Source organism: Squalius cephalus (assembly GCF_949319135.1).
Source record: "Squalius cephalus genome assembly, chromosome: 5".
In the NCBI taxonomy this organism is placed as follows: domain Eukaryota; kingdom Metazoa; phylum Chordata; class Actinopteri; order Cypriniformes; family Leuciscidae; genus Squalius; species Squalius cephalus.
The window spans coordinates 24,693,568-24,712,556 of NC_137126.1; the positions used below are offsets into that span (position 1 = coordinate 24,693,568).

Genomic DNA, 18,989 nt, shown 5'->3' on the forward strand with positions numbered 1-18,989 from the left:
GTTAACAGAATAGTCATGTGTAGTGGAAGTGTCCAATGTTTAAAAATAAAAAATAAACTGTTCTGTAGTGTTGTTGTACTTGTAACTTTGTGAAATCTTTCATGCACTTCAAATATAGATATAAAGTTGTTTATCCCAGGCTTACCAAGCCAGTCCACCAACATTTAATTCTGCCATAAATGTTTGTTCATGCATTTATATATTGGTCATGTATAAAATTGGCTTAGACTGAAGAATCCACATTATAATAAGATTTTATTGCATAGCTAATAAGAATAAAATACATTACATGTCAGGCATAAAACTACCTTTTATCTCCTTATTTCATAACATTTTAATGTAGTGTTCCATAATATGCTGTTTTGTCTGAACTGTATCTTTTCTCACAATTTATGAACGTTGGACTCAAAGAGTTTAAAATGTTAATGTATGTGCCTTCTTCAGTGCATAGTTTTCAAAAAGCTGAAAATACTATCCTGTCTACAATCGATCATCTTAATTCAGGTTTTTTTTTTTATTAAGACATCAATATTATGTTATTGTATCAACTTACTTGCAATATTAATTGATGGAAACAATTCAAGTACAAGAACTGCATAAATCCACTTGGTGGACAGCTTCACTCATCCGCAAGAATTATACGTTCTTAAAGCATTTCCAACAAAGAGCTGGTAAAAATCATCCCTTTTTGGCAAATGTGTGCAAAAAAAATAAAAAAATAATTACTGATATGTTGTATAATTGAGATGCCCGAAACTGATAGATGATCCAGAATGTGATGTGCAATTTATGTACAGCGCCATTTACGTTGATAAACCGTTAAAGCTACTGACAGGACAGTCGGTGCTCGACCTCAGGATGGGGAGGACCCGTACTGCTGCAGTAACTGCGAGTAGCAGACGTCACACACGTGCTCAGGGTTGATGGAGGAGGGCAGGGGGAGTTCATTAGCCATGCAGTTCTCACAGAACACGCCACTGCAGTTCTTGCATTGCCTCTGAAACAGTTCAAAAGATACACCACTTGAAAAACAGTTCAATTCCATAGTTCTAATACTGACGATAACAGTACTGTAATCGCAAAATCAGTGCTCAACATGTATTATGTTGTGCTTTAGTCATTGAGGGGGAAAAAAACAGGAATATGGATAGATAGAACAAAAGTATGTGTAATTTCATTTATGAGTATTTATTTGAACAAAAATACAGTTAAAACTAATACTGTGAATTACTATTAAAACAACTTTTCTATTTTAAAATGTGTTTTATTCATGTGATGGTAAAGCTGAATTTTTAGAAGCCATTACTACAATCTTCAGTGTCACATGATCCTTCAGAAATCATTCTAATAATCAATATTAAAAACAGTTGTGCGTCTTAATATTTCTGTGAAAACTGATATTTTTTTCAGGAGTCTTTGATTAATTAATTCAAAAGAACAGCATTTATTTTAAACAAATGTATTTTCTGTCACTTTTGATCAATTTAATGTGTCCTTGCTGAATAAAAGTATTCATTTCTTTAAAACAAAATGTACTGACCCCAAACATTTGAATGGAAGTGTAGTTCAATAATGACGTGCTAAAATTAAAATTTAGTGTTGGATTGCTTTGGTACCTTGGGTGTAGTCAGAGAGTCTTGATTTTCACACATCGGGCAGATGGAAGGGTCATCATCTTTATAAAGAGACTGGTCCTATCAAATAAGAGAAATTGCAGGGAACTTAAAAAAAAAAAAGAAGATAATAATAGAAGAATTACTGATCTGTAATTACTGATCTGTACCTGTTCATCTTCATGTGACAGTGTCCTGAGAGAAAGACGGTTTTAGTTTCACTTTGATAACATTGAAGTAAATAATTTCAGTTTTATGCAACTGGTTCTGCATTTAAGATAGACTTACAAACTGGAACTTAGACTTGACTTGTCCTCAAGTGCAGTACGCAATGTATAATTTTCTTTTTTGACAGACTCTAACTCCTATATAAAAACAAAAAGACTCTGAATTTCAGGGAACAGCACACAACATATAGTGAAAGCAACTGAATGGCATGACAGGTGGAAAGCAGGTCTCGCCTTTCTGATGTCATCCACGTGCTGCCTCATGTCTCTCTGCGGAGGCGTTTTTCCTAACAGAGCTTCAGAAATTTGGCCTCCAGGATGCTCTCTCCATTTCTTTTGCTCTTGTTCCAAAATCCATCTATCACACCAAGAAAGACAAGGTATTGTTAACATAACGCTTTCGTGAGACGATGATTATAATTTCCACAACATTAGCCGTGGCATCTGATAAAATCATAACGACAACTAACTTATGTACTTCAGTCAGTATATAACAATAATGATAATACAATGTATATTTAGAATTAAATTTATACTGTATTTGGTTTAGCAATAAATTCATATTTTTTAATCAAAATACAGTAAAAACTGTAATATTGTAAAAGATTATTATATACTTTTCTACTTGAATATATTGTAAAATGTAATGTATTCCTGTGATGGCAAAGCAGTCTTCAGTGTCACATGATCCTTCAGAAATCATTCTAATATGCTGATTTGCTGCTCAAGAAACATTTATTTGTATTATCAATGTTGAAAACAGTTGTGCTGCTTAATATTTTTGAATCTGACTAACACAAAACTCTTGAACAGTACTGTAAATGTACAAATTACCATTATTATTCAATATTAGTTCATGATGCGTAATGAATCAATTAACAACGAACCAGATCTTTTGCTTTCTAGATATTAGCCACTGAAACAAAACATATTCTCAGTACCTCTGCCGTCGTAACTGCTCAACCTCTTGCTGCAGACTCGCAATCTTGTCCCCAAACTCCTGCTTGAACAGTCGATTGGCCTCATCCGCCAGGTCCCGCTCTCTTTCTGCCTTCTTACATCTGAAGTTGGGCCACATTAACTTAATGAGGTGAAATGAAAACTTAACTAAAAAGCCATGGAAAAACGAAGATGATAAAAGCATAAAAAAAGAACTGAGGGAGGAACTTAAAAGACAGCTAGAGAGGACAGGAGGAAACATGTGACTAGAGCAGAAACTGTAAATACTCAAGAAGACAAAGCAGTCTGACAAGTGTCTGATTTTTTTTTTTTTATTAAGCTATATTTGTACTACAGTTCACATCTATATTATGTCTACATACACTTCAGTCCGTTCACAAATTAGTGGATTTCATCATCCAGACTTTTTGCAGAATCTGTAAAGCTTGGTGTCACAAATATCTTTCCAAAGCTTTGACATTTGGCATCAACTACCACTGCATCAAATTCAGATTTCAATTAAGTTTACAATGAGCTGTAAAATAATTCAGGCACGCAATCTTGCACTCAACATCATTTCTTGCAAAAAAAAAAAAAAAGCTAACATAACCTCCTGAATATGCCTGAAAGAAACATATTCAGTTCATTTGTTTAGCTTGGGCATCCAAAGCACTCAACATCATCAAACTTAAGCAAGTAGGGTCAAATATTCAGGTCCAAGATTTTTGAGAGATCAACCAAAATTAACCGAATAATATGGTGTTGCATACTATCATATAGACTAGAGTATAAAACGATTGTACGTTTTTGTTAGGAATGTTTCCCCCGTGCTGGACTGAAGTGTTTTATGGTTTTTATAATGCACCAACTTTGAGAAGTGTCCTGCTATCCTCTTTTTTTTCAGTATTGAGAAGTAGAGATATAAGAGAGATGCATTTCCATTGCTTAAACTTAACGTTTGCCATCTTTGTTCTAAGATTGGCCAAAACAGCTGCATTTTACTTCGGTTAAAACATACAGAGGGAGACTAAAGACAGGAGCACTGGATCAGGCATACAATATTGAAAAATGAGGGTTGACGCAGAAGCAAGATCTGTAGTTTTCAGTCCGGTTCCAAGACAAAATAACGGCAATGGATCTGACACCCAGTAATAAAATAAATACCCTAATCATCTATGTTATGCGAAATCAAACTGAAGATCAGATTTTTTTTTTCTGTTTTCTTCTTTAATTTAGGCTTTTTTGGAAACTATCCGGTGTTTGCGATCGTTTTATTGCTGCCTCTGAAGGAGTTTTCCAGCAGCTGTGTTCAAGCTTCGTGCCTGTTTAGCCATGTCGTTCTCACTGCTCAGGAAAAATGAGTAGAAACACAAGAGAATGAGCATGAGACAAATGTCAAATGAACAGGTAAAAGCAAAGAAGGGATTAAGAGAAGACAGAGACAGAGAGCAGAAAATATTTTAGAAACAGACTGTTGACGACCTGTGGGAGGCAGCAATGTTTCTCTAAATATTTAAACAATGTTTGATCACCGATCTGAAATCTGCCCACCCTGAACAATCCATGCTTGGAAAATTATTGTTATAAACAGTGGGATTCAAAAAATCCACATTGAAAGTCTATGATTCAAAATCTAATTTCTCATTTGCTATAAAAAACTGTAACCCTTTACAATAAGGTTCAATGTGTTAACTTTAGATTAATATTGTTTAAGTCCCCCTGTGGTGAAAATCAAGATTTTAATGTTGTTTATATGTATATGAAGTGTTTTTAATATACTTTAAGACAAACCATGTGCAAATTCATAAGTCATTGTCAACAAGTATTTTCTACTTAAAACTGCAGTGAACCAAAGACGCTCATAAACGCAGTTTGAAATTGCTGGTGTTTCTGACGTCACAAACTACCTTGTAACCAATCACGTCAACGAGTGGATCTCTGAGCTGGTACAAGTGAATGGAGGCGTATACTAAATGAAGTAAGGGTGTAGAGTTACATTCAAGCTATTTTAAGGCATGAAGAGGAAAAAAACGTTTAAATATGTCATTTTGGTGATCAAGATGAGTTTTAAGGGATAAAATGATAGATTACAGGGGGACTTTAACTACAAATCATTTTAAAGCATACTTTAGATTAAAGGTGCCGCATATGTAATTTTGTTTTACTGCACTATAGCATTAAAATACCATATGTTTGCAGATATTTAGGAAACATGCCAAGTTCACATTCTAGTGTCTAAGAAAAACAATGCTACAGCCAATTATTCTACTTTGAAATGTCAGAATGTCTGTTTTTGTTTTGGTCTGTGTGATTCCGCCCACTGCCAATTACCCAATAGTATTTCGACACCCCAGGTTGCCAGTACTGTAGCCATGGAAGCCAGAAAACTAACTGGGTCAGAGATCGCAGATTATACTAGACTAAAAAGCCTCTCCATCCATCTAAAAAGCTCTATGAAAAAAGGCATATTAAAACGCGGATAAATCAACTCACAAACTTACAGTGTTAGGCTCATTGCCTTCCATTGTCAATTGCACTCGTTCCTGTTGCATGTCCTTAAACTGGCAACCCGCGTGAGCGTCAAGTCTGAGGAGGAGCGGGCGGGAGAAATAACCCTCTCCAATATTTTGAATTTGGACTGTAGTACCCATTTCAACCACTAGCTGTCAATATTACATACGGCACCTTTAATGTTAATTTATAAATATATACAGTACATAAATATTAAATATATAAATTGTTCTTTAGTTAATGTTCAGTCATACTATATTAACAATAAATCAAATGTAAAAGCAATTAAGCATTATCACTGAATCATATTATTCTGTATTCTATCTGCATAACATCTGGGATTCAAAATCTAATTTCTATTTTTAGGTCATAGATCAAATTATAAAAATTGTGGCATTGATCATTTGACTTTGGACAGACAGTCAGATGTTCTTCCTTTGCATTTTTACTTAGAACTACAATTATGATACTAATAATATAATTTGTAATGAAAAAGATTTTAGAAACAAGAGGCCTTTTCACTAGTGCTCTTAGACTTTGTTTTTACAGTATCCATGTCATGTGTAAATGCTGTGCTGATGTACTTATACTCTCTCACCTGCTCTCCAGCTGTTTAATAATGCTCCCCATCTGGTTTGTTTTCTCCTCCAAGCGGCTGATGATGTCACTCTTCTGTTTTGCACCGGTCTCTGAGCTCTACAGGCCAGACACACACCAATAACATGCTACATCAAAAATAAATGCAGTTTTGCCACACTAGATTTAAGCAGTACTAATGCAGTTGTAATGTTCTTAATCTTATTAACAATTCCTCACATAAAAGCCACGTGAAGCAGCAGAAGGATTTCAGACAAATTAATAGAAAGTCCTGCATTTTTAAACAATGGATGGTTAGTTACCCCATTATTTTGTTGCTTCATAAAAAGTATATATCGCAAAAAAATATTTCGATTACACTAGTACATTTTTAAAAGTTTTCTGCCAAGTTCGACACACTATGTGATTTGGCACCGTGCATCTACTTTCTTCTTTAAATTGGCAGTGTCAAATCAAATCACTTCGTTGTCACTCCACCATAGGTTAACCTATTAATATGGGTGCTTACACAATGCTTTTGTATGCCTATATAAATAAATAATTAAGAGTGTGCTCCCATGATAAACCTGTAAATTGTTTAGTTTTTTTCTCTCATACCTGTGACTTAACGGAGAGCTCATGGTTGAGTGTACGCAGTTCATCTAGCTGCTGTCTGAGCTCCACCAAAGCGTCATGTTTTTCACAGATGTCCTTCTCTAGCATCTTCATGGACAACTCCATCTCCTGCTTCATCCCTATTTGCACCTCAAGCTCCTTCTCCACATCCTACACACACACACACACACACACAGAGGCTCTTAAGACTTCTCGAAATAACTCTGACTCGATTCTTTGAAGAACCCACATCAGAGATTAATGTGAAGATGAGCAACTCACACACAGGCATTAATGTTTTACTCACCAGTCTGAGCTGAGTTTCCTCTTTGAGCTGTTTGCGAGTTTCTCCGAGCACTTGACCGTTTGCAGTACCATCTGCCCTTGGTGCCTTCAGGAGGAACACAGGTCAAATATCAGAGAACAGAGCAAAGCAAAGCGAAACCAAAACAGTGTGTTATGACTGCAGACTGTGAACTCAGTATGTGCTTACAAAAGTATGCTTGTGGTTTACTTTTAAATAATGAGTAACATGCAGTCAATCATTGTTGTTTGATTGAATGATTGTTAACAGTGAGTCCTTCAGTGATATTACTGTGGGTTCAACACAATGTTGTTCACCTTGCGACTAGACTCCACTAAGTAAGAACTTTCCTCCTTCACTCTTTCCAGGTCCTCCTGCAGAGTGATGATCCTGTTGTTTGCGACAGCAAGCTAAGTAACAAGAACATTCTATTTAATTTATTTATTTATTTTTAAAGAAAGTAATACATTTATTCAGCAAGGACACATTAAATTGATCAAAAGTGACAGTAAAACATTTATAATTTCACAAAAGATATCAAACAAATACAGTTCTTTTGAACTTTCTATTCATCAAAGAATCCTGAACGATGTACCAAAGTTTCCACAAAACTATTAAGTAGCACAAGTGTTTTCATCACTGATAATAATGAGAAATTGTTTTAAAGAAAAATTCTTGAGCAGCAAATCAGCGTATTAGAATGATTTCTGAAGGATCATGGTACACTGAAGACAGGAGGAATAACTGAATTCAGCCTTGCCATCACAAGAATAAAATACATTTTAAAACAGTTATTTTAAATTGTAATAATATTTCACAATGTAACTGTTTTTACTATTTACTGTTTTGATCAAATAAATGCAACCTTGGTGAGCATAAGAAACTGTTGAACGGTAGTGTGAATTCAGTTCTATTTCATTTAAATCATTTATCGGTCATGTATTTCCCATAAACTTCAGTAATCCATTAAGTTATAATTATAACCCACCTCCTCTGTAAGTTTTGTGTTGGACTTTTCCAGCGCATCCACTTTGGCTTGCAGATTATTCACTGACGCACTGGGAAAGGGGAATTACAAGTGACAATGTGAGATTGCTAATGGTTTCCAAATGAGCAGCTACTTACAATCTCAACCCACAAGGCTGATGTTGGGTAAAGCAACTGCACCTTAAATGTCTGTTCAGTTCCTCCACGTAATTCTTCTGGTCAAGAATAGCTGTAATCTGTCCATCGCTGCAAGCAAAGAGCAGCTTTAGACTTTTCACAACGAGTCCAAAAGCTGTCAGACTAAAACAACTAGCTTCCATTGAGGAAGTTGAACTTAGACTTACCCCTCTGTGCTTTTGCTACTGTGCGCACCATCTTTCAGATACATGGAAAAGTCTATGACTCCAACCTATAAACAGAGTAAAAGAGATCTTATTACCCTGTAAAAACAAATAAATTAACTTTTTGGCAAGCACACTTTAGAAAATAACATTGACAGCAAAGTCGTTCTATCATCTGTTGCCCTCCATTGCTTGTGTTCAGTAAAAAGTAACTAACCTGTGAGTCTAAATCTTCTCCCTTCATACACAAGTTAGCATCAATGACATTCAGGCCCACCAACAGCCCAGCGATCACGGCTCCTTCCTCCTCCATCATAAGAGCATTGGGCTCATAGAATTCGCTGAGGAAAGCAACAACAGCAAATAGACGTTGAAAAAAACTGGATTGCAAGACCACAATTACAGCTTTTATATTAAAGACCAAAGGCAGGAACTGTACCTGAGCAGGTCTTTTCGGTTGATGATGGTCTTCATGTAATCTGAGAGCTTCTTCTGCATCAAGGCCAGGCGAAGCCATGCTCTGCCTCTTCCTAGCGGGGTTCTGAGATAAAAGAACAACTTCAGATTTCGAAACACAAAATAAAATACCACGTTCAGGTTGAAGATGTTTTCTTACTTGAGCCCAGGAAGGTCTTTGACACTGGCTGTGATCTCACCAGCTTCTGGAGTCAACTTTTCTACAAGCTCCAAAGGACCCCAAAAAGACTTATTTTGACCAAGGAATGTCTTCTTACCTAAAAAACAGGAGACCTTTAGAAAAAGAAAACCTGGAGACAGACTGAGACAAAGAAATAAACCTGTTAAAGACTTGGTTTCACTGTACTGTACATTAAATGTCCCAACCATGGTGTAGTTGCACAATAACTGTCAAGGTTAAGCATTACAAAACAAAATCCACTGGTACACTGTACTTACGGGATTATAAATGGTATACACAACACATCAAAGTACTGTGCAATCAGTAACTGTCAAAATGAATGAACAAATGATCATGTTATTATTACGTAAAGGACATAAATGATGACCAGAGATTACTCTGCTGCAGACAGTGGAATTACGGTTGGGATTTTTTCTGCTTACTTTTAAGTCCATGTTTCAGGCAGTGCTCCATGACGACAAAAAACTGCTGCAGCGGGGCATAGTCCGAGTCAAGCGTGCGGCCCAGGTTCAGTGCGGACTCGATCAAGCCCTTGATGCTCAGCTTGGCCATGTTCATCAGGTTAAGCCTCTCGATGGCAATGGGGTCTTTGGGATCTGGAGGAAAACAGAAATTCAAACATTATGTTAGATATGATACAATTCTCTCACTGTGACTTCTCCTACACACAGTATTTAACATGATATGAGAGCAGTATATGAGAGTTTGGACTAGAGAACTGTCCATTGACTACGACTACGTGGTTTCCTCTAAACCTGGCAAAAATTCTGGTTGATGCCATTTGAAATGCATCAGATGCGGACTGATTGCATTCCAACATGAACATGCAATAAAATTTTTAGATTAAAGAGCGTCTTGAAACAACTAATTATCGTTTTGTTTGCAGTTGTTTTCAAAATAATATCCATCCAACCTTACAATGCATCACAACTTACATAAACTATAGTTAACCAATTTTCAGTTCTCAAGCCTCACCCTGTCTGATCCAAAACACACCCACAGTAATGCAATCATTTCATCATCAAGACTCTCAATCTATGTCTGTTAGCAAATAGCAGTGACCTTTTTATGAGCACAGCAATGGGAAAGAGAAAGACTGATAAAACAAAAAGATTGCTTGGGTTGACTTTATAAATGGGCCAAGATGAGCTAATTTGGCATTTAGTCAAATTTGTCATTATCTCAGTGCATTTACATAGCTCAAAACAATAAAAAAACTCATTAGGCTACTTTTCATTGGGTCATTTTTCACAGCACATTGACTCCCTAATGCAAAGTTAAAAATGATGACGTTCAAAGACCTTGATATTATTGTACAGAATCGCTAATGCAAAGACAAAAACGAAGACATTCAAAGGCCATGAAACTAACAGGAAAGCCAACAGACAGCTTTCAACAGGTACGAATGAAAGACCTTCTTGGTGTAGCTTCACACAGTCACACAGGAAAGAGTGAGTCTAGCCATCGCTTCTCAAGCCAAAGGTTATACAAACTACAAAAAAAACAAACAAAGTCTGTCTGTAAAGACAGAGATTTTCTTATCGATATATAAGAAGTCTCTGAATCATAAACATTTAATGTCTTTTAGAAGCTTTGAAGAGCTTAGAAAATCCAAAGAGACAGAAATTTAGCATGAATGCTGGCAAAACCATGCGATAAAAAAGTCAAATCAGCCAGAGAATGGGGTGGGGCAGTGAGACAGCCAAAGAAACAGGCCAGACGAGAGTATTCCAGCCAAATGGGTAGCCAGATATTCTGCTAGCTACAAAGATAGCTAGCAATAAAAAAAGTCACAGACACAAAGCTATTGACGGAAACATCAAACCAAAAAACAGGAAGGGAGATAAGACATTGAAAAAGATACAGATAAAGAAAACAACAAAAGAACATGAAGAAGGTAAAGCTTCGGAAGCTGTGGTGCGAATGTGCTGTTCAGGGAGGCTGGTTCGGTAAAGACAGGGCGGCGCGGCCACGCCTGCTGTGGTTTTAGGATGGTGCCTGAGGCAGGGATGAGGTGGACTGGGGAGAGTGATGCCACCATACGCACCTTTAAACTCATCAAGCATTTGCATTTGCTCCACCAAATCTGTGAAATCCTCCCATGAGTCTTTGCAAAAGGCAATGGAAAACAGAAAAAAAGCAGAAAAGGATTGGGTCATGCACATCATGGGAGTAAAACAAAGCAACAAGAGACACGTCATGTTGTAGGATGTTTGGTTGTAGAGTCTTATCTACAGAGCCAAGCTCTCTCTCTCTCTCTATTCTCACTGTCATACATTAGAGCAAATATATTCCTAGTGAATAACTTCAGAAACACTATAACAGAGACTAATAATAGCAAGCAGAGTGTTGATGGTCATTAAGAGCCACTATAATATGTCAGCAATTCTGGATTGGAAGACAGTTACTATGAAGTCATTTGGCTACACTAGACAAAGGGGCTCAAATAAAGCTCTTCTTGCCCTGGAAGACTCATTGCATCTTATCTAAATCCATTTGTTTGTCAGAAGGCCTCAGAGGAAATAATGTAATATTTCATCTTTATCCACAGCACTAGAAATCATATCCTTAAAGGGATAGTTCACTTTGAAATTAAATTTTGGTATGTTTTAGCTTACCTCAAGGGCATCCAAGATGTAGGTGTCTTTTTTTCCGCTGTAGTTTCAATTTTGATATTTTTAGGTCAAACCGTTCTTGTCTGTCAGTCATTTAATGCAGGTCTGTGGTCACTGTCTCAAAGAGCATGCACAGAGTCCAAATTAAAACAATTCCCCATCGTCCAAATTAAACAATTCCCCATCGTAAGTACACATTGATGGCCTAAGACACGAAACGAGCGGTTTGTGTGAGAAAACGAACAGTATTTATATTGTTTTTTAACTCTTGTACACAGCCACGTCCAAGTGATCTGAATTGTGATCTCTGTGCATGCTCTTTGAGGTGGTGACCATAGACCTGCATTATATGACTGACAGACAAGAACGGTTTGTTGTTCTTGTCATATCAAAATATATCAAAATTGAAACTACTGCGGAAAAAAAGACACCTACATCTTGGATGCCCTTGAGGTAAGCTAAAACATACCAAAATTTAATTTCAAAGTGAACTATCCCTTTAAGGTTTCATTATCACTTTAAATGAATAGTTCATAAAAAAAGGAAAAAATATGTCATTCATTTATTCACCTTCATGTCACTCCCAACCTGTGTGACTTTCTTTCTTTTTTGGGACATAATACAAGATATTTGGAGAAATTGTCTTTTTTTCTCTCCATAAAGTTAATGGTAAGCAAAACTATCTCGTTACTAACATTTTTTTAACTTTTATGTTCCACAGAAAAAAGTAAGTCATACAGATTAGGAACAACATGAGGGTGAGTAAATGATGACAGAAATTTCATTTTGGATGAACTATCCCTTTAAGATCTTCTTTGTCACTTAGCTGTAGGGGAAAAAGTGAAGAAGAAAAAAAAAAGACACAAATCAAATGACACTTAATGAGGCAGAGCAGTGCATTACAAAGAATGTCTGCAAGCAGTGAAACAGACCAAGGGGAAAATGGCAACTAACTAATGTTTACTGATTTTCACAATGGATTAATTGAAGAGAACATTTGTTATAAAACATCTATGAAGAAAAGTTACTGTCTTGACTTCATCTGGCTCTGGAAACTGACCTAAAGTCAAAGTCAAAATAATTTTTTTTATGCCATATGTTTAATACAATGTGATAGTGAGGAGACAAATAAGTCACACAGTGCAAAGGTGATGCAATTCTTGGAAATGTATGACCAATAAACAACTACTAGACAAATCTGTAAACAGACTTATCCTAGTCTTGCTACATACCTGATTCCTCCTCACTCAGTGCACAGAAAACACATTAGACTGAGATAACTGTTGTAGATTCTGGTCTCTACTGCCCTAATCCCTATAAGACATTTGATTGAGTAGGAATCTCGGCACGTTTCCAAGGCAACAAAATTGTGTCCACATGACTGTGTTTCCTGATGTCCTCTTTTAACCTTTGGCACAGTAAGCCGTGGCTCTCCAGCAATGCACTGGATTAGCAAAACAATTGTGAGCTCTGACTACAAGTCAACACTATTCTAAAAAAAAAACCAAACAACCTATATAGGCTAGTGCATTATATTTTTTTCTTTACAAAAGTGAATAAATCAAAAACAAATGGAAAGCAATTTTGTAAAATGTATTTTATTTTTATTAAAAACAACAAAAATGGGGGGGGGGGGGGGTCATCAAACTATATTAAGTCACACCAAGGACGATAACTATAACTATAACATTTTAATAATCGTTCTAATTCTGAGAATAGGGAAGTCCATAGCACAGCTTTATTGATAACCACAACATCATTAGAATCACTTTCAGAACTATTTTTTCCAGCTGATGAACAATAAAAAACACGGACAGCCAATCAGAATCCTGACTTTAAAGAGCTCGAGAAGCTCTTAAAACTCTAAGAACAGAATGTTACAGTTCATATGCATGTATGCTAATATAATTAGCCTTAAAAGTTATCTTTATAGTCATCATTTTTGGTGTGAACAGGCCTTTATAGTCATTTCAAAATATATGATCAAGAATCTCCAAATATCTTAATAATAGTCTCTAAATGGAGTTACAGTGTGTCAAAAACTGATTTATTTTTATTATTTCATTGGAGGGACTTTCATTCTGGTGGATTTTCCCAACAGTGTGATGCACATGCTTAATTTGTTCGACGTGACAATTTAATTGGACAACATATGAATAGCATCATTCAGATCATTCAGTGGGAAACAAACCTTCACAACCACTTGTGCTCCATAAAAACTACATTTCCAGGCAGGCCTGCGGGAACGCTGAGAGCATGATGGTGGAAGGTTGGGCCAGCACCGCCCAGTACGATAAGAGCAACGGAGGCCTAGTGATGCTGTGCGCGCCTACCTTCATGAGCAGGCTCGGGATCAGGCGTGAGCGAGATGTCGTTGAGCTCACGCAGGCACAGCCATTCCCCATCCACCGACACGCGGAAGTTGCATAGGTAGATGGTCTCTCGGGCAGCCTGTGTGATCTTGTCGGTAGTGGGGGTGGGGGCATCGCTCTGGGGAGTCAGATCAGACATGGTGACTCAGCTGATCGCTGCTGCGACGACAACAACACTTACGATGGCGGCCGTCAGCAAAGAGTCAGGTGCAGGGGAATAGAAATAATGACTTCTTTTAAAAAATCCAGTCCAAGTAAGAGTCTTCTCCAGGACAAAGGAGGATGGAAAAAAGAGACAAGGAAAACAAAGAAGGGGGAAGAAAAAATAAAAATCAACCAGCAGTCCACGCCAAACCTGACCGAAAGGATGCTATTCTTCTGGGGCTCAACGGCCTCGTCGTGCGAATGAGCAGCGACTGCTAAAATCCTCCGTGTGAATAAAGGCTTCAGTGCTCTCTGGCTCAGCACAGCCAGGGGATTGAGATGCTGTATGAGCCTCAGTGGAGCAACAATCAGAGATCTCTCTCTCTCTCTCTCTCTCTCTCCCTTACAGCCCAGCTGCTTGCATTCACCGGATTGGCTGCACGTGCTGCAAATGGGAGGGTGTTAACCAATATGGCCGCCGTGATGCTGAGGAGAATTGTGGGAGTCACGTGAGCAGATGGTGGAGGGGGCACAGTTCCCGAGAGGCCTGTCAGATGGGGGGGAGGAGCTGTTGCCAATGATCCAAATGCTGAACAAGAGAAGTATGGAAGCCCTACTGATTGAGAACCAGAACACTGCTGATAAAGCTGCTGTTTACTGAACAACATCTTTAGGAGGAGCAAGATGGCACTTAGTGTAAAATTAAACTGTGTATGAAACAAACAAGTAGCTAAAATTCTACAGACACAATGCGTGATATGTGTGACTATTTTTGCTGACCATTTGGGACGGTGTTGTAGAAATATAGAAATTAATATGACACGGTAGGCCTTTGAAAAAAATGCCTTTGAAAAACTCATTTGCAAAGTCATGTAAAGTTGGGTTTGAATATTAGAAGTGATCTATTAACCTCATTAATTATTTACAAAAGAAAAGCACTCAAGCAGGAAACCGATCCATTTATAACACATATTGTGTAACACATATTGGGTACGGAAATACACTACCGTTCAATTTGAACTATTTTAATTATTTTAAAGAAATGAATACATTTATTCAGCAAGGACGCAAAAATGAATCAGAGGTAACAGTGTTACAGAAGTACTGACTGAACTTTCTAATCTATATATGAAAAGACTATCTATAGGCTACATGATACAGAAAAACTCTATCATGGTTTCCACAAAAATATTAAGCAGCAGAACAGTTTTCAACATTGGTAATAATATAAGAAATGTTTCTTGAGCAACAAATCACCATATCAGAATGATTTCTGAAGGATCATGTGACACTGAAGACTGGATTAGTGATGCTGAAAATTCAACTTTTGCCATCACAGGAGGAGTAAAAAGGACTTTTTCGAAATATATTCACAAATCAGTTACTTTAAATTGTAATGATATTACACAATATGACTTTATAATATGATTTTATCAATGCAGCCTTGGTGAGCATAAGAGAATTCTTACAAAAAAAAAAACATTTACAAAAAACCTTACCGACCCCAAACATGTGTATCGTAGTTTGTATCTCTAAAACTAGGCATGTAAATGAAAATACCAAATTCATTTTCACCTGTGAGTAATGTCATCATTCAGTGATGCAATACTGAATCAGTTTATCTCAATCTTAGTGAGATAAATCATTACAGAAAATGAACCATAATACTGCATTGCATTAATTCACAAATTGCAATAAACAAAAAAGAGACAATGGGCTACATTGGTCTGATTTAAGAAAAACAATATATATTTAGTTTTCATTTCCACTTCTTCCACAAAACAAGAATATACTGTATTTCCAATCTTTATGCATTTCTAGAAAGCTGCACTCCAAAATAGCACATTTGCATAGCACAACCCTGACACATGCTACATTCTCCAGTGCTGTAATTCTGCTTCACATGTTATTTGACCTGTGATGTACTAATAAAAACTGTGAAAATTATATTTACTCAGTTATTGTTTAACAAGTACAATTTAACCATAAAACCAACAACAACTTCTTGGCTCACAATACCCTAGCATTTACTATTTTTCAGCTTCTCAAATATGTCAGCTATAGTAGATTTATAGGACAGCGAACTGTTAACTGGTTGCACACAAAATCTCAGCAGATGCATTATATCCTCCAAGAATTGTTTGCATATGATTTCATGATTTCTATGTATTCAGATACCCTAATCTGTTGACATACTCATGTTGCTTTTTGCAGCATGCATCTTTGGATGTGGGCAATGATATAAAAAGAACAGAATTATTGGTGATTGGATGTGATATCACACAACATTAATTATTAAAAATGGCATTTAAAAGACCAGTCCAGTGTAATGGCCACTAGCCTATACCACAGAGGATTAAAAAAAATCAATGTTTTACTGCAAAAGCATAGACTAATTTAAAAACACAGAAAACCAAGTTACGAATTACGCAGACAACAGTTTTGAGCATCACATGCACATTCAATGCTGATCACTAGCAATTGATAAACAACTATCTGACAATTACAACCGCCAGACTAAACCTAAAAATGCAGTTCTCATCATGAACATGACCTCAAAGATTAAGAGTTTATCTGAACTGTGTATTGTTTGAGGACAATAAAGGGAGAGTTCACCCAAAAATGAAAATTCTCTCATCATTAACTCATCCACAAGTTGCTCCAAACCTGTATGAATTTCTTTCTTCTGCTGAACACAAAAGAAGATATTTTGAAGAATGTCAGTAACCAAACAGTTGAAGAAAGAATTTCATACAGGTTTGGAATAACTTACTAAGAGTGAGTAGGCTACATGACATTTTTGTGTGAACTATCCCTTTAAGACTGTAGTGCAGATGATATTCATCTACATCCATAAAACAGCTGTTGTTTCCATGCGAGCTGATGACAGTTTGTGAAATCGGTGTATTATTTATTGCTGATGAATTAGAAGTCAGAAATTCAAGAAAAACGACCATTCTAAGAAAGACACAGTCTGAAACTGAACAGCAAAATGCAAGCTTGCATAAACGCTGCAGTGGCTGTCATTGTACGGTGTTGTTGACATTGAAACATAAGGCTTAGCCTGTCAAATATTGCCGGATGTTCAAGTGAAGCAGACACCATCGCATTCTATTAAATAAACCCATAATGCAGACGATCATATGATATACTCACTTCTTGTTTTCTTGTTAGTCTTCTCAATCTGGAATTCATATCGCACTGGTGAAGGAAGAGAAGTGCTCGTCTGTGTAAACTGTATACTTGAGTTATAAGTTAGCGCTTCCTTAAAGTAAATCACCGAGGCTGGAGAAAGCGACTCCTCTGGACTGTTGACTGCATGTCCATCGGTGTCCTTCATGTGGGGTTTGAGAAATTCATTAGATGACACTAAAGTTTCGGAAACTTCCGCGCTGTGCTGCTCCGATGCTCCTGAGCTCTGGTCCGCCATCTTCAGTTCAAAATTCATGTGACCACTATGCGTCATCCCATTCAGCCTTCGTGTGAAGCAAACTCGCGTTTTCCCAAGACTGTTTTAGGATAGTTATATATTACGACTCGGCATCTTTTAGCCGTATTGTTTCTAAATTTTCAGCCAAACAAAAAATAAATAAAAAATGTTGGTCATATGGCATGACGTAGAAGATCAGCTGGGCGAGAGCATTTAAAGGAACAGCAGCAGCATCAGTACACTTTGACCTCAATATAGCGGGACGATAAATAACTTCACACATGTCCTCACATGTACATCATTCATAATACATTTATTCTCCCTTCTACTTCTTTTTTAATTTTTACCTTATCCTATAAGCAAAAAATAACAAGGCTATACAATGTTTGTATAATTCCAGGTTTGTGGAATTGCACATACAGACCAGCCACTAGTCATGAGTAGGTCTACTGAAAACTGAGACCCATGCAGCATTTGATCACTGTTTTTACAAAAATCATTTCACTTTTAAGAAAAGTTTTCTCAACATTGCAACATTGCATATATAATCAACTCCTGACAAACACATTAATTAGTATTATTTAATGATCATTCAGTGAGTCATTTAACCATGTATTAGCCTACTTCTTCTTTGGAAGTATTTTGTCTTTTTACACATTAAAATGTACAAATTCACATCATTTAATATTTACATGCAATGCAGGGATTCACTTTTTTTGTATTACAGTTTTTTTCAATCGCTAACAAGCGCTTACCCATACTTCAGATACTTTTTCTAAACTCTTAACACAGACTCACACCTACAAAACACAATTGGCCAAATGGTTAATTGTCTTCTCAAAAACACATTTTGTTAAATATATACTAACTCTTCATTTCAAAACAGAAAACATGTTTCTCTGCGCACACACTAACTTTACCAAAACACTGGAAATCTGACTCAAAATGAAATAATTCTGTCAAAGAATAACACTTGTTTTCACTTCACAAGGTACATGCACTCAATCAAAGTACACCAGGTTTCAAAATCCTGGCTATTGTTGACATTACAAAAACTGCATAGACTTTTATGTTTCAGTTTTACAGGTATTTGCATGCAAAACGTGCAATCCACCGTTTTACACTAAATTTCTTGGTTGGGAACTGTATGTCCACATGTACAGTACAGTCACATTCATAAGCATTCCAGTAAAAAGCAAATCAGTTTTTATTCCTTTACTGTTTACTACAGGAGGTACAGTAGAAACACGGTTTGATAGAACAGAAAAAGTTTTACAGTATTGCTTACAGTGAACAAAATATCCATTAAACACACAAGAGCATTGTGAACAAAAAAACAACAGCAAAAAAATCCCATAAAATTACTGTATCTAATCTCTGCGATCTTCAGGGTTAGGCCACATGTTTTCATCAAGATCACATCTGATATCATCCAAGGCGATGCACCTGGGATAAAACTGCTTGGTATGTCGGATCCACCCTTGGAGCCAGCATCCATGGCTTCAAGGAGGGACATCTGATCATGTGGCTGATGGTCATACAGTTAACCTTCCACCTCCACATTACATTTTGTTCAGGTCGTTACATTTGAATCCTGCCTCATCTATGTATATGAATTCATGAGGGGCCTGGTTGGCCTCCAATACCATAATTCTCA

General features: G+C 36.7%; 1 protein-coding gene across 6 annotated transcripts; it reads right to left on the reverse strand.

Annotated features, from left to right (window-relative positions):
• Window positions 1-237: 237 nt before the first annotated feature.
• rufy3 (RUN and FYVE domain containing 3) lies at window positions 238-17,561 on the reverse strand. Of its 6 annotated transcripts, XM_079871991.1 has the most exons (19): window positions 13,720-15,611; window positions 10,819-10,878; window positions 9,194-9,367; window positions 8,730-8,847; window positions 8,553-8,654; window positions 8,331-8,454; window positions 8,117-8,181; window positions 7,953-8,018; window positions 7,774-7,843; window positions 7,103-7,195; window positions 6,789-6,872; window positions 6,485-6,652; window positions 5,889-5,986; window positions 2,782-2,901; window positions 2,075-2,198; window positions 1,902-1,978; window positions 1,784-1,808; window positions 1,617-1,694; window positions 238-997 (listed from the first exon to the last, which is right to left on the reverse strand). In XM_079871991.1, exons 1-19 carry the CDS (start codon window positions 13,895-13,897, stop codon window positions 854-856), a joined length of 1,968 nt encoding a protein of 655 aa, XP_079728117.1. In that variant the 5' UTR covers window positions 13,898-15,611; the 3' UTR covers window positions 238-853. The 6 variants fall into 6 exon arrangements, with proteins under 6 accessions (XP_079728117.1, XP_079728116.1, XP_079728118.1 ...); XM_079871990.1 differs by lacking the exons at window positions 10,819-10,878; window positions 13,720-15,611 and adding an exon at window positions 17,059-17,561; XM_079871992.1 differs by lacking the exon at window positions 10,819-10,878.
• Between the last annotated feature and the right edge of the window lie 1,428 nt (window positions 17,562-18,989).